The sequence below is a fragment of the Pteropus medius genome, unplaced genomic scaffold (assembly GCF_902729225.1).
Source record: "Pteropus medius unplaced genomic scaffold, Ma_sr-lr_union100, whole genome shotgun sequence".
In the NCBI taxonomy this organism is placed as follows: domain Eukaryota; kingdom Metazoa; phylum Chordata; class Mammalia; order Chiroptera; family Pteropodidae; genus Pteropus; species Pteropus medius.
Window position 1 is genome coordinate 5018203 of NW_024342474.1, and position 18506 is coordinate 5036708.

Below are 18506 nucleotides of genomic sequence, written 5' to 3' on the forward strand. Positions count from 1 at the left end.
TTCTGGAGAAATTCCAACGTAGGCGCCCAGTGGGGATAAATAATTAACAGGAGGTAGGCGTGGATTTGTGGCCACTCACCCAGAGATTCCAGGGGGCAAAAATGAAGAGGAAACAAACTGTTTACACCGAAATAAAATTTAATACAAACATACGCCAAGAGATATGCCAAGGAGTACCCGGGGCCCCGTTCAGACCCTTGTCACCAAAAAGGAAGCAAATTTTGAGGAGGCGAACGGTCAGCTAAGGCCGCTCGGGTTGGTAGTGGGGCTGGGGAAGGCGCCCCGCCCGGACCGAACCTGCTCGGAGCGGGATCACGCCCCCTGGCCACGCCCTGCCCGCGGCTCGTCGGCCCGGGTTGGCCTCGGCGGGGGCGGTGGCCACGGTGCCCGGAAGTGCGGCTGACGTGTCCCCGCCGCGCTCGGAATTGTGGGCGACTCAGCTAATGGCGTCCGCGAGTCTTGGGGTCTTGGGGAGCCGGCGCTGAAGCTCTGGCCAGGTTGGCTGGTGACGACCGGTGTGGCTGGGCCCCGCGGAGCGGGAGGGACCTGCCCGCATTGTGAGCTCCTCGGTTGGAGCCGGCGGGGCCCAGCGGGGCCGGGCGACTGCGGGGAGCGCCTCGGAGAGGAGCCGGGGGAGTTGCGAGGAGGCTGCGGGGGGCGCTCGGGCACGCTCGGAGTAGGCAGCCGAGGCCCGGCAGAGTCCCCGCAGAGCCCAAGAGCTGGGCAGCGGAAGGACAGGAGGCTCCAGGAAGGTGCTACCTGTCGCCGCAAGGATCTGACAGTGCCGGAGTTCGTTTGCGCCGCTTAGAAATTGGCTCGGAGCTTGGTGGATCATGTCCGGCACCAACAGCCCCGAGGCGGTGAAGAAGCTGCTGGAGAATATGCAGAGCGACTTACGGGCCTTGTCCCTGGAATGCAAGAAGAAATTTCCGCCTGTCAAGGAGGTAAGCTTCGGGCGACGTTGGGACAAGGCACGGTGAGCGTGCCGGGCTGGTCCTGTTAGACCCAGTCCTTCACAGCCGTCTTCCAACCCTGTCTGATTTTCATTTGGCTTTCACCTTTCCAAATTTGCGAGTCGCTGGGTTCCCAAAGCGTCTTTTATAGTTCCCTTTGGAGAGGTCTGAGGGCTTCGATTTTCTCTACTCCTCTGTTTTCTGGAGTTAGGAATAAAGTTTGTGGTGTGCGCTTATTTAGCCTTTTTTTCCTGGCCTCGCCTTTTCTGGCCTTTTTTCAAACTCGAAACTAGCCAAGCCAGAATTGGAAAGCTTGCTTCTTGTTTCTAAAAACTAATATGTATCGTTGTGATAAAATCTGTGCTCTTCACGTTTATAGTATATATCACTCAGTGGAAGTAGCTTTCCTTCTTGTCATGTTGTCATGCAACTTTCTGTATCATTCCCATAAAGTATTAATAAATTATTCAGAGACACCTAACTTACGACACATATTGAAGACCCACAGTAACCATGTTAATCCTTGTTATGGTATGAGTGGGAAGTTTGTGCTGGCAATACATCTTATCCTTTTTGAGCTTTAGTTTTCTTTCAGCATGTTAAATGAGGTTAAAGGGTAGATTTATTAGATTATGATGGGAAAGTCCTCAGAACAGAAAGGGTATTATTAAAGAGGCTCAAGTTAATAATATATACAAATTAAATTCTCCAAATATTTCCCGAATTGAAATTTTATCATTTAGTCACTATTGGCTCTTTCTCTTAAGGTGCCATTTTATTTCTCTTAAACTTTTAAAGAACGCTGCTGTTTAATTTCTTATTTCTGAAATAAGATATTTCAGTGATATTTTCGTGCAAGCTATTATTTTTATTTCTATTTAACATAGTTTGGTATACCTGCAATTTCATTTACTAATTGCCATAAAAGTTCACCAAGGAATTTTGAAATATTTTCATGCTTATTTAAATGTTTTACCTTTATTATTATAAAGGTTCTGTAATTAGAACTTACCCAATGAAGTTTGGATTTTAGGTTTCCAAGGAACCTTAGCTTTTCTGTAAGTACTTTGGTTTCATCGGTCTTCATCAGATACTGTCTAGTATTTAATTAAGTAAGCAAAAATTACCCAACGAATCAAACCAGATGTGCCACTTTTGGAAAGATGACTATTGTGATATGTTTTATTTCAGATATTCAGTAGTTTGTTTTGATATCGTTTTTCATTATTCTCTCTAATCATCTTCTGTTAAAAGTTATAACAAATAATTTTTTAAAAATAGACTGTTCTGATTGTCAGATAAATGCTCTTATTTAGAAAATTTCAAATCCTATTTTGTAATTTTAACAATAATTTATAGAGCTGACTTATTATAAGTAATTAAAAATTATGATTTCTGTTTATTATAGGCTTTTGTGGGCTATCTTGGGAATTTAGTTGTTATTTATTACATTATTTCTATTGGAAAATGCATTCAGAGTTCCAAATAGATAACTCACAAAGTTCTAGAACTCAATTTTTTTCTAGAAACTTTTAATAAAGCTCATCAGCTTTTTTACTTGAACATTGACTGAACAGATTTTTAGTGACTACACCTAGTCTTTGAGATAATGACAAATACCAAAGTAATTGGTGTGATTATCTGTGATACATAATTTCATGTCTAGTACACACGCTGTAAGAATTTGTTGAATGTAAGAACTTTGACTCTTTAACCAATGGCATTTCTAATATGTTTAAGACCTTACTTTAGGAATTTATAAATGACTTTGAGTATGTTACAAGTTTAAAACAAGAATGAAGTAATTAGCCTAATAGTGATGATGTTTTAGGATATTTCTTGACTTAAAAGAAATATTTTTGTTGAATTAAATTTTTCCTAGTAATGTAATTGCAATGCTGAATTTTGGCTTTTGTTCATTAAGAAACCGAAATGTTTTTAGTTTTATTTATTTGGGGGGAGGGATGCTTGGTAGACCCTAAGGCAAAGTCTTTCTAAAAGCTTTTCCATCTGTATACTGTTTTGCTAGTTAACACTCTCCCAGTATTTTCAAACATATTACCTGAAAATACTCATTCTGAACTACTTATAATTTAATAAAGTATAGTGCTAATTGCATATGTGTTTTAGATGTCTCCTTCCCCAATACTTTTTAAGCAAGGTACAATGAATTGAGACATTCTGTATTTAGTTTTTGTTTTAAGGTTTTAGTAATTTCTACTTTGTTGACCACAGTGCTTGGCTATATGTAATTTAAATTAATGATATGCTTAATTTTTTTTAAAGATCTCAAATCTGTTAGGAAAACAGAAGGAAAGAATATTGATAAAGGATAGTGGGTTACATACTGATATTTTCTTATCTTTGGATTTCTTCATTTTTCTCCATATTGTTTTTATTTATAAATCTATTTGAATATTAAATAGTTCTTAAAGTGGCTATAATTTATTGTCATTTTATAAGAGGAGTAATTAAATAATAACAGCAATAGTCCTTCCTCTTTTACCCTTGCTTATTTTTTTTAGTCCTTAAATGTAAATTTTCATGCTTCAGTACTGTAATTTTTCTTCCTTTTTTTTTTTAGCACAAGTGTACTAGCTAATTTCTGGAATATTTGTGTGAAAAAATATTTTTGTCTTAAAAATTAAAGCTGTGTAAAATCACTTCTATGTAATTGATATTCAGTGGCCTTCAGGGGCAGTAACCTTTGAAATTTATGTTTGTGTGCTTAATGAATAAAAACTTTTTGGTCATTTCCTATTTGCAGGCACTACTCTGGGGAAACAGGTACCGGGAATCTAACTGAACACCAAAGTGTGGTCAGAGTTTGTAATTCTTGAGCTGAATCTTTATAGGATGAGTAGAAGGTAGCCAACAGAAGAAGGTGGTAGTGGTGGTGGGGTCATTCTAGGCAGGTGAAAAAGCATATGTTTGTATTCCACGCAAGATAAATACCATGCTGAAGGTGACTGGAAGCCGTTAAAACTTTAAGAGAGGGAATATATGATTAAATTCATATTTAGTAACATTACCATAACAGTATTGGTGGGAACAATTAGGATTAAGACTGAGGCAAAGGTTTTAAAAAGTGATGATTGCCTGCACTGAGGTAGCAGTAGAGGTATACAGGAAGTTACTTGCATTGTGGTAGACATGGGTGAAAGAGAGTATGGATTAAAAAGAGACCAGGTCAAATTACCAGGGCACAGTGACCTTTTGCATATGTAGACAGAGAAATATATGATGCCTCTCTGGGGTCTGGCTTGGGAGACTGAGTGGATCACTAGGAGAAAGAATATGTGAGGAAAATGAGTAATTATGAATATATTAAGTTTAAGATTTATATGTGACATCCAGGTGTTACCAGTAGGTATTTGAAAATGATGGTTTAGTATTTAAGAGGGAGGTTTAGAATTTCAGATTTAGGAGTATCAGTTTATACATGATAGTAGGAACTATAGGAGAAGATAAGATAGGCCAGGAAGAGTGTGTAGAGTGAGTATCGGGGCTAAAGAAGGAACTTTAGTAAACAACAGCATTAAAGAGAAAGAAGCAGCTGGGCAGACTAAGGATATGAGAGAGAATGGGAATACTTGCTAGAGTAAGGTCCCTGAGAAAACTGGAGTTTCATGGGCATAGTGTATGAACTGGCTTTCAATCTGAGAAGGGTCACATTCTTTTCTGCTAGAAGAAGGGTGAAGGAGAAAAATAGATTTGAATGTGATGAATTCAAATGAGGACGTAGTGGAGAGAGGAAGTTTTGGACACTTTGACCTCTGACTTCTGTTTTTTTGGTAAAATAGGAAACAAGCTTGTGGCTTTGAGTAATTAGTGATGGAAGAAGTGATGGGTAGGATGTTTGAGAGGAGCAGTGGATCACTTTGGAAAACTGGAGGAGAAATTAACTTGAAACACTTGAGTCATGGCAGGAAAAGTGGTTGAGATGATGGATCACGATCTCTAGGTTGGATTCCCAAAGAAGGAAATCCAACAGAATTTTGATTGATTGGAAGAAGATGGAAGGGTTAAGGGACCAGCAGCACCAATTTATTTAATCAGAGAGCAATGGAGTTGGGGAAGTCAGACCTAGAAGGCTAGGGATTGAGATTATAGTGGAAATATTGGATTTCAGATTGCCAAATAGTGCTGCACTAGAGGATGATGGTAGAAGAGCAAAGGGAATGAAGGTCATTCGAGTTGAGATGGTCACAATTAGGGTTTTGGATGGATTTTTTTTTTAAATGAAGTACAATCCGTAATGGTGTAAATAATAAAAAAAAAATGCAAGTAGTCATCCCAGCCATGTACTTTAAGTTTCCTCTTGCCCATTCAGACCTCACTCATAGAAGTTGGTTGGCAGGGATTTTTGCCTAGTTAAGCAGAGGTCCTGTGGTACAGTTCCTCACTGTCCAGTGATAGCTGGCTGGGGATGCGGGAGAGGGGGATCCATGGTGAAAGAGAGGCCTTTTACTTAACCATGACAGGATTCTCCCTTCAACCAGCTGAGTAGGGACTGAGGCCCAAGTCATTTGGCTCTTCTTGTAGAGAAATCTCATTTTCAGGACCTTATGACAGTGAAGAATGAGAGCTGGGTAATGTTTACATGCTACTTAGGAGTTATTTTGGTTTAGTACTTTATAATGTTCTATAGTTTTTTGGTCAGAGAAGTTTGCTCATGCTACAGTCATGTTCTTTCCCTCAAGCATAGTAGAATAAATTTATGTTTTATATAAATAAATTAGCTGTCATACTTTATTTAAAACTTGTAAACGTGAGTCAGAACAACATGACAAGTATGGTAAGGAGTTATAAGTGTCTGGTTAAGATTTGCCTTCCTCTGTAATGCAGTTTTACATAATTGTGTAGATAGGCGAGTGGCCTTTGTTTATGACTCTTTCTTTTTATGCTGCTGTTGACTTTATTCCAGGAAAACTGCATTAGATTTCTAAGGTCTCATTAAATTCATTTTCTTCTGATAACTATTTTAGTTGTTAACTTCAAGAGTAATATAAGCAGTAACTTTTTCACTAGGACTTCTAGGAAAAATTTTCTAGCTTATTGCAGTATTCTAAGAGCATTTTACAATGAGACTTCTTTAAAAGCCTTTCTATTAGTCTACAGGGGTCCCAGCCCCTGGGCTGCACTTGGGTAGCTGTCTGTGGCCTGTTAGGAACCAGGCCGCACAGCAGGAGGTGAGCTGCAGACCAAGAACCGTAGCTTCCTCTGAATTTGCAGCCACTCCCCAGTACTAGCATCACCGCCTCAGCTCCACCTCAGATCACCAGGCATTAGATTCTCATAGAAGCACTGGTCCCTGGTGCCAAAAAGGTTGGAGACTGCTGGACATGGTTTATATATTTGTGGAAGTTAGTACCATAGCCACTGAAATTTATTGTTAAAGTATAAAACATAATAGTTCATTTTTTACTAAATTTTTGACCATTGTATTTTTACTTTCATGTAGAAAATGAATAGAGAGCAAAGATTAATGAAAACATATTTTAGTCAAAAAGAATGTATTGATCATCTAACTAACGCTGCTTTGGTGATAGAGAAGAAATAAAAGACATTGTTCCGGGCTTAAACCAAAAATGAAGACATTTCAAAAATGAAATATTCCTTTTTGTCTTTTATATAAATAGAGCTTATTTTCAACGATATACATAATATTTGATTTTGCTATTACTAATATAATTTAATAAAAATTTATTAGTTTCCTAATTGTAAAGCGTGGCAGGAAATACAGAAATGAATGAGAAACTGCCTTTAACGTTATGATGTTAACTCAAGGTTGAGTAAAACATTGTCTTTCCACTAGGCTAGGAACTTTGCATCTATTGACTATTGCAACAAGCCATTTCAGTTTTACATATGAGGAAACTATGGTTCAGAGAGGTTCAATAACTTGCATAAGGTAGTAAGTAAAGCTAGAAAGTGGAAGAACTGGGACGTGAATCCATGTGCATCCATCTCTAACTCCTCTCCTTTCCATTATATCATGCTGCCTATGCCTTTAAAACATACTTGGTTTTGTTTTTGTTTTGTTTTGTTTTTTTAAATCATTATTCCCATTCATATGCCTTACTTCATTATCTTTACTATTTGTTATTCTTTCCATCTTGGAATTCTCTCATTTTGACTTTTGTAGCACTGTTTTCTTATTTCTTCCATCTCAGTATTCCTTCTCCTTTTCTTTACATATAAGTGTATTCCAGGTTCTTTCTTCAGACTTCTTTTTCCTTCTTCATTCTCTAGCACGTCATCTACTCCCATTACTTCTGGCCTACCACAATGCTGATGACTCTTAAATCTACTTTGCTAACTCCGCTGTCTTTACTGAGCTTAGACCTGAGATTCCAGCTGTCTTTTGAACATATCTACCAGAATGTTTTTCACATACTTCAGGTAGAACTTTTTGTAATTATTTTCCTTAAAACTTGTCCTTTCCCCCTGCTCACGTGCTGTTAATGGTATTTATCACGTATTTGTCTCTCTACTCTCCCTCAGCTCTCCTTTATTGTTAGCTGTTCCTTCCAGCTCTGTAATTTCTAACATACCTCTCCTTTTTTCTGTTTTGTCAGCTATTATTATAGTTCCACGTTTCAATCTTATGCCTGGCCTTTGATATGCATTAATAGCCCAAAAAACAAACCATTCTATCTATTACCACTAGATTAATGTACTTTTAAACAGCTAGGAAACTCTCAGTGGTTACTCTGTACTTACATAACTCCTCAACATAGCATTTAAGACCCTCTTGATCTTCCCAGCCATCCTTTCTAGCTTCATCACCATCAGCTTTTCCTCATATGGTTTTATATTTCAGCCAAACCTTATTGCCTACTGTTTATTCTCCAGGTATGCCATACTGCTTCTCTCTTTCATGCACTGGCTTTGAAGGTTCTTTTGGCTGGCCTGGAATCACCTGTTCACATCTTTTTAAAATTAAAATCTTACCTTTTGTTTAATCCCACTTTAAATAGTTGCTCATCCATTTTGTTGCATGAATGAACCAGTTTTACAGATAATTTTCTAATTTCTTTCCTCATTGTATTTGTTCATGAAGTAATTTTTGAATCCCTACTGTGTGCCATGAACTACTAGCTAGTTGCTAGAGCAAAAACAGTTGTAGTTCCTGCCCAGGATTTTCAAGCTAGTATGCTTTCTTAACTTTCATTTAACCTTATTTTATAAGGCATTTCCTTATAACTTTTATATTTTACCTCCTTTATAACTATGTTAGCATTTTTTTCTTTTCTAAATAGCTTCTTAAGGGTCAGTTTTGCATCTTGTTTATCCTCCTATCCACCATAGTGCAAAGCATTTGATAAGTTTAGGAGGTGTTAAGTAGATACTTTTTGGAGATAAAATTTTTAAAAAAAGGAAAGAAGAAATATTGTGTGTATATATAGGCATGCCATATATATAGCTTTCCACATGTAATATGGATTTCAGTCTTTTATTTGATATAAGAAAAGTTTTTTGTTTCATATAAGCCATAGGTTTGTTTTTGTTTTTTAGTCCAGAATAGGTATATATTTTTCAAAATTTTGGGATTATAGTCTAATTACAACTTTATAGTAGAAATTCTTATTGGTTTAAATACAGTAATTGTTTTATGAGCATATTGTCTTCTAGGGAGTGTTCTAGATCTATTACGTATTCCCAAGTGTGGACTTGACTTTAGGTCTTTTGACTTTACCTGCCATTTAAAATCATAAGTCTTCAGGAAGCTTCATACCTCCCTGGTGTCACATTTTTCTAAGTTGCCATGAACTTGAATTTTACATTTCTTCTTTAGCTCTTGTTTCATGCTATGTCCTATGAATAATTAATTTGATCCTTTGGTAAATTTGTTCTAATTTCGAGGCTTTGCACTCAGAGATGTTGTGAAGAATATGTTTTTGAAAAAACAACATAGGCACTTTGGTGAAGAGAAGCAGCGTTCAGTTTTTTAAAATATAAATTTGTACGTAGTTCTAGTAGTGGACATTTGTTAATTCCCTTCCTGGTATCCATTCCCTCTTGGTCCCTTCAGTTGTAGGCTGTACTTTTCCTTTATTTTCAGCCCTTTAGATCTAGGTCCTTTAGTATCGTTACTTGCTCCAGGATATCTCAATTAGTTTAATCTAGTTTAAACCCTCACTACTTTTAGCTTCATTTCTGCTCTAGTCACATAATGCTAGTGAGTGCTCCTGGAAAAGGAAAGTTTCTTTCTTCCTCAAGAGCTACTGAAAGAGGCCCTTCCTCTCTTTCTAGATAGTGTCATATAAAATTGTGAGGTATAGAATGGCTGCAGCTATTTTTATTGCCAAGACTGAAAGCAGCCTGAGAATGAACCTACTTATGGAACAGGAGAGAACCAAGAGAATGGCAGCCCCTATGGCATTGTGAATCTCGATCAAATTTCCTCTAGGTTTTTCAGTTAGTAAAGTCTCTCCTTCTGTGTTTGCTTAGAAACATTTATTATGTGGCTACTGTATGCTGGGCACTGTGATAGGCATTAGTAATATGGAGAGATGAATGAAATATATTTCTTATGCTAACGGGGCTTACAGCTAGAATAGAGAAACAGATATGTAATAAGATGAATGAGATAAAGTACAAACCATAGAGTGCCCGCAATATGGAAAGGCTTTTCAGTAGTTGCCATGGAAAAAAATGGTGGAAGAAATGGTTTCTGCTTATGGTCTCTATAAGAGTGCCAAAATTAGAAGAACCTGCACAATAAGTCTACAGCAATCTTTTGTTGTTAGCAGTGGTTTAATTTAAGTAGAGCATTATTTTTCACATGAAATTAGTGCTAATTTGGGTTTGTATTTGATTTGTGAATTTTTTGGCTTTATAATTTAAGAGCTGTAAAATGACTATTTTTAATTTTATTCATAGTTAAATTTGTCAGTGATTGGATAGGTCCATGAGATTTTTTTTTTTTTAAAGATAGCCTTATACTACTCAATTTTGAGAAACACTATAGAGGTTGGTGCCGGGGAACCACTGACAAGTTGAGATAGTGGATGGATGGAGGATAAGATTGTAAATAGAGAAATCTCGTGGTTTAGGTTGATAATGAGAAGTTTGAAGGTGTAGAAGTGGGATTCGAGAAGAAAGAGTACAAGGTATGTTCACTACATAGCCTTTGTGGCTGATTTATATTTGTGGGATGTGGGAGAATCCTCAGATGTCTAGTCAGTGACTGGATGGATGAGGTTGCTGCTCAGAAAAATAGAGATTATTGGATGAAGAAACAATTTTTTTATGGGACTGAGGTAGGAGTCAGGGTGCTCGTATGTGGAGATGACGGCATCTGATTTGAATATCTTGAACTTAAGGTGTTTTTTAAACATCTGGGTTAAAAAGTCCTGTAGTTCATTAGACAGGTTAGGAAAAGAAATATAATTTAGGAGTCTTCAGCATTTAGAAAGTAATCGAAACCATAGAATTATAAGATTGCCCAGGAAGATTTTATTGAGTGAGAAGTGATGCCAGAGTTATTCTAGATGGTCTGAAAGAGGAATCAGCATTCTTCCCGTCTCTTGCTTTTCTGTGCCACTAGCGTCCATATTCAAAATCCCTGGTGGATGTGTCTATTTGGGTAAGAAAAAAATATGGAGAAAGAAAAAATAATTCTCAAGAGATTAATTTTAACGGTAAGTATTAAATGCTTCAGTGTGTTTAAGACTTTTGGCTTTCTTTCCCAACTCACAGATTGCCCTCAGGAATAGAGATTTTAGGCTAGCCCCCTTAACCTACATCATTTCTATCCAGGTCCACAGATCTGGCACTTTTTTTTTAATCTATGAGGGCCAATTCAGAAAAAATAACTGTTTACTATGCATAGTTCCCCTATGTATATACAAAGTATCTGATCAGAGTAGGGGATACTTATAAAGCAAGTTAAAGACTCTTTTTCATATAGACAATCCTTGACAAATAGAAGGAAATATGAGTCTGAACACTTCATTTATACAGGATACTCTTGAAGATGTAGACTAAGCCTAGGTATGAAGTAAGACTGCAGTCATTAGGGGATCCTGATAATCCAGGTGTTGTCAACGTTGATAGTGAAACTTCAGCAACCCAGAATGCCTATGAGAACAAGATGTTACAATTTCAGAGTTGACAGTCAAAACTTGAATGTAAAAAATGAGGAGCTATGAGATAGGTCTAATTATACCTAAGGCAAAAGATAGTCTTTTGGTGATTTCCTGAGTTTAGGAATGAAAATATCAGTTACATATCTTTTAAAACACCACTTTGGAACTACTTAAAAAAACAACACTCATTTATCCTTTTCCTTATTTGTGTGTATAAAAATATTTGTTAAACATATTTTAAACTTATGTACAACTTGATTTATTTATACTTACTTAGACATACATGAGTCCACTCTTATTTATCTTAGGAAATCAAAATAGTGTCTTGGCAAATTTGACATCCTTTACTGATATGTAGCATGCTACAGGACTGATTTTGGAAACTGTTAGGATTTGCAAATGTCAGACTGACTAGAATTCAGAAAGTCAGGACAGATTACATTGGTATTTATGGTGGTTCAGTTTGATCAACTTCTCTTGACTGAAGCAGAATTAAGTATTTGAGCAAATGCAGGATACACAGAGCAATAGTGAGGAGGGGGAGAATTTAAATGTTTGAAAATGATGGTGGCAGAAATCTCAGTGGCCACAGATTAATTTCAGCTGGCTCAGTAAGAAGTTTACCGAAGAGGTTTGAGATGGGATATGTGAGTATAACAAAGTATGCATAATAATTTCAGTGTTTTTTAATTTTTACAGTAATAAATATGTGGTGGTCTATACATCTTTAAGGTATATCCAGAATATGACCACTTCTTACTATCTCAGTTAGTGTCGCCTTGGGGCTATCTACCATCATCTTTTGCTTATATTATTGTAATAATATCCTAAATATTGCTGCGTTTTGGAATCACCTGAAGATTTTTAAAAAATATCGATGTCTGGCTTCTTCTGGCAGTCATTCTGATTTAATTGGAATGGGTTACCACCTGGGCACAAGGATTTTTTTTTTAAGCTTCTAGTCTTTCTAATATGCATTGCCCCCAGTAATCAGAAAATCAATACTCTTTCCGAAGTAGTCCCTTTGTTTTTATTTTTTTTTAATAGTCCTTTTATCTTGACAATGTTTAAATGCTAGTAGCCATGCTCATTTAATTTGGGACTTTTTCATTTCTTAAAGTTACTAAGTTCTAAATGTATCCATTAAGCTTCTTAGATGTGAGTAGTGAAAGCTGACTCTGGCTGTTTTAAGCAGAAATAAAGTTTTACTGGTAGAATATTAAGTGGCTCACACAATTTGTAGAAAGCTGAATGGAGCCAACCTTAGAAAAAGTACAGGAACAAAAGGAGACTAAAGAGGTAGAACCACAGCACAGCTCATGCCAGTGAGACCATTACTGCTGTCTGCTGAACAGTGACTGGATGCATCAGATCTCACTACTGGCTGTGCTGGCCACTTCATGCCACCACTGGTTCTGTTGCTGTTACTGCCCTTGAAAATTATATGTTGCCCCTTCTATGGCCGTCCATGGTCAAAAAGAATTCTCTCTTGTCTCTGCTTTTCTGTCACTAGCCTTCATATTCAAAATCCCTAGTAGGTATGTCTATTTGGATAAGTGTAGGCTGCCAGGATATGTGGAAAACCAAGTACATATCTGGCATTTTCAGTTTTTAGTAGTGGAAGCATAGGCTGTATCTTGCAACAGAACTCATGAAGTTGGGAATTCTCCAAACACAAGCAAGGGTTTCACATGGTTGGAAGCCAACCAGATGATAAAGGTGCACTACACCTAGTATAGCCAACAATGTGTTATTTATTTTATTCGTTAATTCCTAGTCCGCAAACTAAGAACCCATAAGACACTGAGTTCTTCCACAATGATTTTTAAACATTTAGAGCCTACTACCACTTGTCCCTTAGCAAACAGTAAGAGATAACAAAATAAATGAACAAATAGCAAGCAAATTAATAGGGAAACTTGGTTATATAACTTTTAAGTACTTATGTGTTATTTTTGGAGGTGTGGATGCCAGTATAAATATAAAATAGGCTTGTTTCTTGGTAGTTACGATGGAAGTTATCAATGTTATATAGTAACATTGTCCAATAGAAATATAATGTGAGCCACAAATGTCATTCATATATGTAATTTTAAATTGCATTAAAAAAGTAAATAGAAACATTTAATTTTAATAATGTATGTTATTTAACCCAGTGTGTTCAAAATATTATCGCTTCAACATTTCTTCAATATAAATATTTAAGGGTAGTTTACATTTTTTTCATACTGTCTTCAGAATCTAGTATATATTTTAAACTTAGAGCAATGCTCAGTTCAGATTAGTCACATACAAAGTGCTTAATAGCCACATGTAGTCAGTAGCTACTGTATTGGACAGCAGTTCTGTGCCATTGTATAAAATGCTCTATGACTTCTAAGTACTGCCAGCTAAACAAACATACTTATGATGAAGTGTTTTAGACACCTTATGAAACTGTATGTGTGTTTAAAAAAATGTAACCTAAAAATAAAAACAAATGCTTGATTACCCATTCTCTTCTAATCTAAGTTACACTTGATTTTGCAGTTTTGCAACTTTTTTTTTTTTTTTTTTTTTTTTTTGTGGCAGGGAGGGAAGTGTGAAATGGGAAAGAAACCTAAATTTTTTCATTAGGCTTTGTTTTTGTTTATTAATATTTCTTTTCTGAATATTTAAATTTGTGAGGGATTAGGATATTCCAGAAGCACCTTAAAGCAGAGAAAGGCAACATACTAAAGTTTAGAGTTTATATATGAATAATTAAATATGTCATATTTTATTACATTTATTGTCTATGTCCCTACTAGGCTTTAGTAGCTGAAGTTTTGAAAATAAAAAAGATAATAGTGACTATGTGCTTGAGATTTTATTTATCATATATGATTTCTTTTCCCTAGATAATTCATGTTGATAGTAAGTTTTGTGTTCTAATTATTTTTATTCTTGCAGGCTGCTGAATCAGGAATAATAAAAGTTAAAACAATAGCTGCACGAAACACCGAAATTTTGGCAGGTAATTTTTTGCATTAAAAATTCAACAATTAATGAAAATTTGACTAATAGTAGAAGTAGGATCTTAAAAAAACAAAACAAAAAAAGTCATTTTTTGGTAGCATAAAGTCCCTAACTGATAAACTGGGTTCCCCAGAGATGAATGCTATAACATTTTCTGAAATCAAAAAGTGTAAAACTACTAACTTCTAAAAGGCAAGAATTTTTCTTACTCATTTCTGCAGTCTTCACCTTTTGTCAATCATGTAAGACACACCTAACCCATAAAAGGCATTTAGTTAATATTTGTTGTATTGAATTGAATGGAAGAACAGTTCTCAGTCCACCTTCCAAGATTTATTTTATCTTTAATATGAGCAAGTTATAATGTAGTGTTATAAATTTAGTGTTACTACATGAGTTTTTGAGTCCTGGAACTAAGACAATATGGTCATGAACAAAGAATGAGAGTGGGGTGGAGAAAACAAATGTTTCCTTACATTCTCTTTATTGAACCTGATTTTCAAGGAGGAATTTTCAAGAGTTTCTCTTTGGCATCGTTTTGATGATCAGTCTACTTTTCTTTAGTGCCTTTGTGTTCTTGCCTCAATAATGAACATGGAAAAGAAGGAAACTGGCATTTTTTGAGAAATTGTTACACATGTCAGGCATTTGTGCAACTCTGTCTTTCACAAGACAACCTGTGGGAAAAGATTCTTATAGTAGAGCAATTTGAGATGCAAAGAGATGAAGTTGCTTGCCTGATGTCACATGATAAGTGGTAAAACTACATTCAAATCTAGAGCTGTTATAGAGCTCATGTTCTTCCTGCTCTGGTGTATTTTGAGGTTTCTACACCAGCCTCTCCCTCCCAAGCGTTTATACTTCACCATGCTTACTTTACTGATCCTTAAATACGCATTTTCATTTCTAACAGTGCTATTAGTCTCAGCTAGTTATAGGACCAAAGCATCTCTATTTTATATAAATTCACATAAAGTAATTTACATAAAGTCCAAATACTAGCAAAGAATTTAACTCTCATAAATCTCTTTGCATTTTTTCAAAAAAGATACCAATAAATCCCTAATTGGTGGAATTTCAAGAGTATTACAAAATGAAATTAAGACTTGGGGGAGAAGATTAATGGGGGAGGGGAGAATGGATTTCACTTAGGCTTGTCAGCTTTGCTGGAAATTTGCCCTTAGGGTTAGCTCTCCTAAGTTACATCTGTTTTTCGCAGCTTCTTCTGTGATTTTGAACATTCTGTCAAAACACCAAATAGTTTTATAATATTTTTCACATCATTGAATAATGCTCTGTGTGCATGTTGAGAAGGGGTATAGTGAAAGTGATGTTACTGGTAAAGGCAAAGGTATGTATGGTTGAATTGGGAGGGTGGGCAAGTGGGTTTTGGGAGATGCATGTGGGGTGGATTAGTTACTGTGAGGAAATTAATGTTTAAAGATAAATTATGACCTGGATATTTTTAAGTTGGAGACATCATTGGCCAATCATTTTAGAATATCATTACAAATATTTACTTTTGTTACTATAATTGCTGATATCATGGTAAGTTTTTAATTATTCTCCGGTAATAGGAGTTTACATTGAGTCTGTAGTTGGTGGAAGATATTTTAAAAAGACCGATTTCTTCAGAGGATCACTGTCTTTTATAGAGTTGTATACCAAGTAAAATGTCTCAGTATGAGTTTAATATAGATGAGCTATTAATTTCATTTTAATCAGATTTATTAAGATCAAGGTAGAACAAATCTTTATGCACATAGAATTAATTGTTCATGCTTTAATATCCATAATATCCAGAGCTATGTACTTGAGAGCTATATTAGCATTTAAAATATTTTCTGGTATTTTTTTTTTTTTACCAAGTATTTATAGCAATTGGTATCTCAAAACGTATAGATTTTAGACCACTGTTATTTTGAAAATCAAAGGCTCTTAAGAACAGGGAGACTTTAAATTCATCAATACATATAGTTTCTAAACTAATTCAAAGTACAATTCATAGTTCAGTTAATACTGAGAAAAAGTTTTAGTTGAATTTTTGGGTTTTTGAGAAATGTTTACTTCTCTATAGTGCTAGAAACTGTAGGTTACTATTTTTGTGCTATAATGGAAGTTAAATATATACAATTGAGTCTCAAGTAAGATATTGAATCCTCAGTACCCTGAATATTCAGAAAATATAAAGGGTTGCTATAAAAATCAGAACCCTTAATTAGTATCAATTTGAACAATGATACTCAGCATAAATTTCTAGCCAACTTTAGTTTTCTTAGATTTATTTCCAAGTGAAAGGTGACTACATTGCAGAATAAGTCTTTGCTTTACATCTCCCCTTCTTTTAAGCATCCTCCTTTAATGTTTATTTTTCTTTGTTTTCACTGCCGTCATGAATGCTGACATAAGTGGGAATGCTATGCCAGGTAATGTCAGCATTGATTCAAATATACAGATCATTATCTCAGATTTCTTTTTTCTTTAAAGATAAAACTCTGTGAATGAGAGAGAACATCATCAAGTTTTTCATTTATAAGGCCAGATGCCTTAATCTTACATTCGACTACCATATATTACAAATTGCTTTTATTATCTCAGCTTATAACATATTTGAAATTAAGAAGGTTCGTGTTACACAAAAATTACATAAACAGATAATCTGTTTTTAGAATAAATATTTTAAACAAGGAAGTCAATGAAGTTGTCATATCTTTAACCCCTGTTCAGAACTCTAAAGATTACATCTACCTATGGCTGCTTTTAGCTACTGTCAATATACATATAGAATTTTTGCAGAGATAATCATTATGTGTGATTTGCATTCTTTTCTCACACAGTTTCCCTCACCTTTTTCATTTCTACATGGTCTTATTATTAAAAGGTCTCTAAGTAATTTGAATATACTTTGGATTTTTTTGCCCGGCATTAAAAGGTAAATTATCTGCTGATTTTCATCAGTATATTCTATCTTATCAATACATGTACTTGTGATATTTTATAAACATCTTTAGAATATCTCATACAACATATTCTTAATAAAGAAATAATTATGTAAGAATCACTGGGGATATACAAAGATGGTTAATATAATTCACCTACAATCTACACGGAAATGTAAGAAATATACTTGACAGTATATTTGTGCCATTCATGCTGTTTAGCTTACCTGCATTTTGAAATCCTTTGCCAGAAATTTTCCTTTCCAGATGACATACTCTCTGAGGTCAGGATCAATATCTTTTTCTTCCTTATGGTGCTAAGAGTTAGTACATTACATGTGAAGTAGTAAGTCCTGGTTAAATGTAGGCTGCTATGAAGTGAGTCACTTCAAAAATGCAAATAAGTCTCTCAGTACTGCCTCTAGTATGTTTGTCTACCTCTCTTTAATTTTACATGTCGTGATTTTTTGAGTACATGAATTTTGTTTTACTTAGTTCACATCAGCCAGATAACAGAGGAGATAGACCCTAAACAGAGAATTTTAATATTATGTAGTAAATGCCAAAATGGAAGTATAGACAGGCTTGTTATTGGAACCTAACCCATCCTGGGAAATTGAAGGTGAGTCTTGAAGTTTTAAGAGGAGTTAGCCAGGCACATAAGGTGAAGAGGAAAGTAAAGGAGATTACTTAAATACATGAAGTATAAAACAGCTTGATCTATTTGGATATACTATTCAAGTATTGCCATTGTGTGACATCCTCAGCAGCTTGATGGAAAGAGTTTGAATCAGGGAAATGACACATATTAATATTTTTATGTGAATTACTCTGACAGCAATTCAGAAGATACATTTCATTGTGCCATCAGTAAGGCAGAGATCTGTTGATAGGCTTTTCCTATAATCCTGGCTAGAAGACACAGGGGGCTGTAACTAAGGCCATGAGCACAAGTTGACCCACCCAGCAAGCCAGAGAAATTATGTAGTTTCTCTACTGTATAATGTTTATTTATTTATTTATTTTCCTTGAGTTTCTTTTTTACTTTTTTAAGTTTTAATTTGTATCCTACCTTCTATTATATCATAAATACTTTTCTTTGATGCCATCTTTTTTTAATTCTTTAAATTGCTCCATAATATTTTAGCAAGTGATTGTAGTTTATTTAACCATTCTTTTATGTTAGGCATGTTTCAGTGTTTAGAGGTTTTTTTTTAAGATAAATTTCTAGCAACAAAATTATTAAAGGGTATAATCATGTTCTTAGAATTTGTCATCACGCTGCTTTCTGAAAAGATAAAACTTTATGCCTTTACCAACAATATGTGAGTATATTTTTATGACATCCTGACCAGATTATTATTTTAAAAAATCTTTTTGGTAATTGAATAGGCAAATGACTTCTCATTTAATTGACATATCTTTTTAATGTTGAACATTTTTCTCTGAATAAATTAACTTCTTTTTTTATTTTACATTTCTTTTTATGTATCTTATCAAATTGTTTGAGCTTTATATAG

The 18506-nt window shown here is 35.2% G+C and overlaps 1 protein-coding gene and 1 long non-coding RNA gene across 5 annotated transcripts in view; one reads left to right on the forward strand and one right to left on the reverse strand.

The window, feature by feature from the left end:
- Positions 1–403: 403 nt before the first annotated feature.
- MON2 (MON2 regulator of endosome-to-Golgi trafficking) overlaps positions 404–18506 on the forward strand; it is a 99080-nt gene continuing 80977 nt past the window's right edge. For 2 of the 4 annotated variants that reach the window (XM_039865876.1, XM_039865878.1), the window contains exons 1-2: positions 404–944; positions 13982–14045. In XM_039865876.1, the coding sequence (XP_039721810.1) occupies positions 834–944; positions 13982–14045 (175 nt within the window). In that variant the 5' untranslated portion in view covers positions 404–833. The remainder of the gene's footprint in view (positions 945–13981; positions 14046–18506) is intronic. The other 2 variants (XM_039865877.1, XM_039865879.1) reach the window with 2 other exon arrangements.
- Positions 10396–18435, reverse strand: LOC120604998 (uncharacterized). Its single transcript, XR_005653479.1, has 2 exons — positions 17214–18435; positions 10396–10540 (listed from the first exon to the last, which is right to left on the reverse strand). It is a non-coding gene; the product is annotated as an uncharacterized LOC120604998 (long non-coding RNA).